At 53.8% G+C, this 6,000-nt stretch overlaps 1 protein-coding gene across 1 annotated transcript in view; it reads left to right on the plus strand.

Annotated features, from left to right (window-relative positions):
• The window catches only part of Tmem132e (transmembrane protein 132E), a 37,770-nt gene extending 35,465 nt beyond the window's left edge, over positions 1–2,305 (plus strand). The window contains exon 10 of the mRNA XM_029546131.1: positions 211–2,305. Coding sequence (XP_029401991.1) covers positions 211–1,260 — 1,050 coding nt within the window. The 3' untranslated portion in view covers positions 1,261–2,305. The remainder of the gene's footprint in view (positions 1–210) is intronic.
• The last annotated feature ends 3,695 nt before the right edge of the window (positions 2,306–6,000 follow it).

The following is a 6,000-nucleotide window of genomic DNA, read 5'->3' on the forward strand; positions in this document are numbered from 1 at the left end:
TGAAACCCTATTCTCTGTTCCCCTCCCCACAGTGCAAGGGGCCTCACATTATACTTCAGAGATGGTCCTGAGTCTCAGCTAGCACCTAGCATTTCCAAGAGGGGGCAGAAGGTCTTGGTACTGAGCCAAGCAGAGCTGGTATTTATCAGAGAAGGGTAAGACCCGCCATGACTCCTGTCTCCTCTCTTGCCTTCCCCTCCCTTCTTTCAGGAAGCCCTGCTGAGTCTGTGGCTCTCCTACAGTGACGGAACCACAGCCCCACTCTCACTGTACAGTTCCCGGGACTACGGGCTTTTGGTGAGCAGCCTGGATGAGCGGGTGGCCACTGTGACCCAGGACAAGGCTTTCCCACTGGTGGTGGCCGAGGCAGAGGGGGCAGGAGATCTGCTGCGTGCGGAACTCACCATCTCCGAGAGCTGTCAGAAAACCAAGCGCAAGAGTGTGCTGGCTACTACTCCTGTGAGCCTGCGGGTACACTTTGGGCGGGACGAGGAGGATCCCACATACGACTACCCAGGGCCCAGCCAACCCGGGCCTGGTGGGGGTGAGGACGAAGCCCGGGGAGCTGGTCCACCGGGCACTGCCATTCCCGCTGGTGAGGTCCCTGGATTAGGCACTGCCGGCCCGGTGCCACCCACAGAGGACTACTTGCCGTTGCCCACCGGCTTCTTGCAGATGCCGCGGGGGCTGACGGACCTAGAGATTGGTATGTACGCCCTACTGGGCGTCTTCTGCCTTGCCATCCTTGTCTTCCTCATCAACTGCATCGTGTTCGTGCTGCGATACCGGCACAAGCGCATCCCACCCGAGGGCCAGACCAGTATGGACCATTCTCACCATTGGGTGTTCCTGGGCAACGGGCAGCCACTGCGGGTACAAGGTGAGCTGTCGCCGCCTGCAGGGAGCGCGCTGGAAACTGTGCCTGCCTGCTGCCACGCTGATCACCACAGCAGCGGCAGTTCGCAGACCAGCGTCCAGAGCCAGGTGCACGGCCGTGGGGATGGCTCCTCTGGGGGCTCGGCCAGGGACCAGACGGAGGACCCTGCTAGCTCGCCCACTTCTAAACGCAAGAGGGTCAAGTTCACGACCTTTACCACTCTGCCCACGGAGGAGCTGGCTTATGACTCAGTGCCTGCTGGCGAAGAGGAGGAGGACGAAGAGGACCTGGGTTGGGGTTGTCCAGATGTGGCTGGAACCACACGGCCCACTCCACCTCCAGACCTGCACAATTACATGCGCAGAATCAAAGACATTGCATAGTGGTGACTTGGAGGGGAAGGGGATATCCCTACACAAGTGGTGGCCTCTGATTGGGGCTCAGCCAGGACCCACCCAGCTCACAGGGACTCGGAGCAGCTGAATGGATTTTATAGCCTGCCACTGCAGCTTCAGTCTGGCTGGTTGTGGCCAGACCCACTTTGACCTTCTGCCCCTTGCAGGTGGAAGGCTCCATCTAAACCCAGCGTGAAGCAGGGAGACAGTTAAGCCCCGTTCACCCTTTCCAAACCTCATTCCATCTTAGACATCCGTCCACTGCCCCAAGGTTGTGTCACCATGGCCAAACTTGGGACCAGGTGGGCCCACACTGTGCCCTGCTATGCCTCCCATGTCCCCAATGGTGCCCCCTGTGCAGGGGACCCTAGTGGGGTCTTGTGTCACAGGTTGCACAAAGACTTCTTACACAAATATTCAGGGATTTCTGTCCTGCAGGGTGGGAAGTGGCGGCTGCCCGCCGTGCCAAGAATCTTGCTACAGACAGAACATTTGAGTGTTGGGGAACAGTTGTGATATCTGCTGGTTTCTGGGTGTCTCCCAAGTGTGGAGCTGACTGCAGAGGGTCCAGTGTGAAATAGGCACTTTTCCTGTGGCTTCCACGGCTCCTTAGACTTGGGGGAGGGCTCAAGTAAGAGGGGCTTTTCTATTTCTCTGGCCAAACTCCACCCACACAGCAATCGCAGGTGACGTGCAGCCTGTCCCCACAGCAAGATCAACACTACTGCGCCTTAGCCTGGGCTCTGCTCACTCCTGCTACCCTCCACACCACAGGGCAGGCAACCACAGCCAGCGTCCCTGAGATGGAGGGGTCCGGCTGGGTGTATTGCAAGGGCCCATGGGGTGGGTGAAGGCGGAAGGAAACTACTGCTCTCAAGCGCCTTGCCCATTTACCCAGCCACACCTCTTGGGTTCTACCCACCACTGTGTCAGTTTTTCATAAATAAATGGAAGGCATTGGCCTGGGTTGGGGACAGCAGCTCCCTGCAAACAGACAGTACACAGAGGCTGGCTCTGTCTCCTCCTTGTATGCTCACCACAGGACACCATGGGGCAACCTGGGCTACCTGAGGGCTGGCGTCCTCTTCCCAACACAGTGTGTCTCTTAAGACATATGGGTACCATGTAAAGGTGGCCTTCAAATTGGGGTCTTCTCTAGGAGTCTTCAGCGACCAACACAAGAGGAAGGAGCTGGCCTTGAGACTGGCTCAGGAAAGAGGTTTTCTGGGGGGAAAGGGACAGGAAAGAGCTATGCTGGACTTCGAACGCCCACCAGAACGTCTATTTCCTCTGCCTGCGTGGTGGAAGTCTTTACTTGCATCCAGTATTGCGGGAGCATATCTGTTCTTACCTGTAGATCAGGTGGGAAAGCCCTGTTGGATGTGGCTCTGACTTTGAATGGGAAGAACTTCTCTGAGCTTGGGAACACGCACAAGGTCTCCCAGGCTCCTGAGAGACCACATAGCATAGGTAGCAAGCAGGGAAACTCAGAAGATGCTGCTAGGGTAGCTAGCCTAGACCGTACACAGGACTATAGTAGCTATCGTGAAAGGGGAAAGACCTGTAGAAGCAGACTGAGGTTGCCGTAACTATCAGAACACTTTTGTTGTAAAAAATGTTCACAGCCAGCTGACTTGCATGGCTCTGTCCCACAATCACTGTAGGCTTGAGCAAGGCTCTGTCTATTCACATGGTCGTCTCTGCACCTAACAGAGACCACAAGCTCAGAGAGTCTCAATGAGTGAGACCAGAATCTTAACTTCTCAAGAAGGCAGGAATCTGAATGGGGGAAACTGACATTCCAGTAGCACACCCTGTATTTGATAACAGCTCAGTGGATAGAGAGAGCCACCCCAAAAGCTGAGCATGGGGTGGGACCTGGGCTCAGGTCAGGCTTCCTGTTCAGAAACCAGAGCATAAGCACTTGTTGTACCCAGCTCATGCAGGATCCTTATAGAGCAGAGGTTCTCAACCTTCCTAATGCGACCCTTTTAATATAGTTCCTCATGTTGCGGTGACCCCCAGCCATAAAATTATTTTTGTTGATATTTCATAACTGTAAGCTTGCTACTGTTAGGACTCATAATGTTGATGTATCTGACACTCAGGATCTCCGATATGCGACCCCCAGAGGGCTCGCCACCCACAGGCTGAGAACTATGGGAGTCTCCATCATTTTTCTTAACCCTTTGTGCCTAAGATGGTGCCTGGAATTGGTAAGGGATCAGCAAATGTTTGCTGACTAGATTAAAGTTCAAATGCAGACTCAGTGATAGTTCATCATCCTGGGCTTGATTGATTTTTCTGGTACTGGGAACTGAACCAAGGACTTTGCATGTAGTAGGCAAGCCCTCTGCCGCTGAGCCACTAACTCATCCTTCCAATTTGTTTGCTTGAGGCAGGGTCCTCACTAAGAGCTAAGCGACCCAGGATGACCTTGAACTCACCCTGTGACCTGAGTAGGCCTTGAACTTGTAAGCCTTCTACCTCGGCCTCCTGGGTAGCTGGTAGCATCCGTGTAACAGTCTGGCATGTCCTGTACCATGTTTATCAGTGTAGGACGTCACGGGTGCCCCAGACATCCTCTTGAAGCTCTCAGAATGGTGAGGGAGACACAGCATCTTCAGAATATTCCACAGTGGTGGGTGAAAAGTCACTAGTGTTAAATGTATTTAACACACTAGTGTCCTACTGTGTGCTGGGTTCTGCCAGGAGTCTGGGCTGCAGCGTGGACCAGTCCTCAAAGGCACCAGGTTAGCACCTACGGCCACCTGGAACGGCTGTAGAGTTTTGCCTTGGGTCCATCAAGGGGAAAGGGAAGGCAGAGGATAAAAAGACGGTCCGTGGTCAGTATGGAGACCCAGGCTGCCACTCAGCACTGTAGCCATGCCCCGGCTCCTGCTGGCCGTAAGTCATTGGCAAGAAAGAAACAAGGTCCTATGAAAAGGCTTGGGGGTGGGGCACAGAGGAGTGCTGCAGAGTCCCGTGGGTTTGGGCATCAGGATCCAACATGAGGTTTAGATTTTTTTTTTCTCTGTCCCGGTGAAGGAAGGATGACGGTGACCAGATCATGAGGCAGATGTTGCAGCAGATAGAATATAGCCCGGGGTTGGGCAAAGAGAATAGAGTTGGTGCATACAGCAGTGTGCAGAATCGGGACTTGCCAACTGCTTCCTCCCATGTAGAGACACTGGGGAGGAGAATGAGCAGTCGCTTCCTTGTAGAGCCCTCATTCCCACAATTCCCCAGGGCTGAGGATGCTGCAGGAGCAAGTCAGACACTGTTAGAATGGTCTTTGCTCTCATGATTGCCAGCCAAGACGCTAGGGTCCATAGTGGAGGCAAAGAGGGCCAAATCAACGCGGCAGGCTTTGGACCCGGGCCCACAGCTGTGTCTGCCATCCTGTCCTGTAATTGGTGACCCTTTCTCCACATCCCTCACACTGTCCACATTCGGGAGCTCAGAAGCAATCACTAGAAACCGCTTTGCATGACCCTGGAGGAATTCAAGCCGGAGCAGATTTGACAGGATTGAGGTGAGGATCTTAAGTTAACAGCTGCTCTGAAACAACCCAGGCACTGAACTCTTTTTATAAAAAGTTGTCTTCAACTCCTAAAATGAATGGCGACACCTTGTACAGAATAGCTATTGACAGAGGGATACTTACAGGATGTTGAGGAACTGGGCCCGGGAATCGGTTCACTAGCAAAATGTGATTTCTCAGGCAGCTAGCGCAGGTAGGCAAGGTGGAGAACACACTCAGTTGGGCTCTTCCCAACAACAGGCTCCAGAGTTCCCCATTCCAGCCCCTGTCCTAGCAATGGATCACGCCTGTCTCCAGTTGGGTATTAACTAAACACTAAGCATGGACTCCCCTTTAGACAATGATCACTTAGGCAAGGTCTACAAGCCAAATGTGGAGACTCCCAAACACAATAAACAAACTTCCCAAGGCAGTTTGTATAGCAGGGGCTCCTATCTCCCCGCCGTGCTTGGGCTGTGCACTTCAGCTAATGTATCACCACCTCTGGTCCCCCATCTTCCCATTTGTGAAAGAATAACTATCTACCAGATGTTATCGACTGGCCTGCCTTAAGTGGCCCCAGAGGTCCAACACTCATATCTCTACCAAAAACATAGAGGAGTACAGGTCCCTACTCCTTCATCACAGGACAACAGACTCAGGAAGGGGAAGGCATTTGCTCAAGGTCTCCAACTTAGATGTGATCTAGTGAGTACTTCGAAGCTCCTCCTTCCTGCCCCAAGGCAACTGACACCAGCAGGTATTGTAGATAAAGCTGGAGAGGATTGTGATGGAGAGGTGGGGGAGTTGTGAGGGAAAGATGGATAAGGACTCGAGGAGCGGGATGGGGGGAATGGGGGAAAGGCTGCAGGACCTCACCTGAAGCATAAGTAGAAAAGTATTTGGAACCATCGTCTGAGGGACACATATCCCTCTCCCCTGGGACTCTCCTCAGCTGGCTGTCTTACCCAGCAACCACACAGCCATCACAGCAGAGTCCCCCAGGGGCTTTCCTAAGCAGGTGCCCCCTTTGGGGAGCCTGATGGCACAGCACAGATGCCAGCAAGCAACTGAGAATGAGCCTGTGCTTGCCCTTTCCCTGGGGCACTGGGATAAGGCAGAACCTGGAAGGTTGAAGTTGAGGGCATCCCTGAGGACTCCCACCCCTGCCTCAGTAGGGCAGAGAGTGCTACCCTGTCCCATCT

The sequence above is a fragment of the Mus pahari genome, chromosome 14 (assembly GCF_900095145.1).
Source record: "Mus pahari chromosome 14, PAHARI_EIJ_v1.1, whole genome shotgun sequence".
Taxonomy (NCBI): Eukaryota; Metazoa; Chordata; class Mammalia; order Rodentia; family Muridae; genus Mus; species Mus pahari.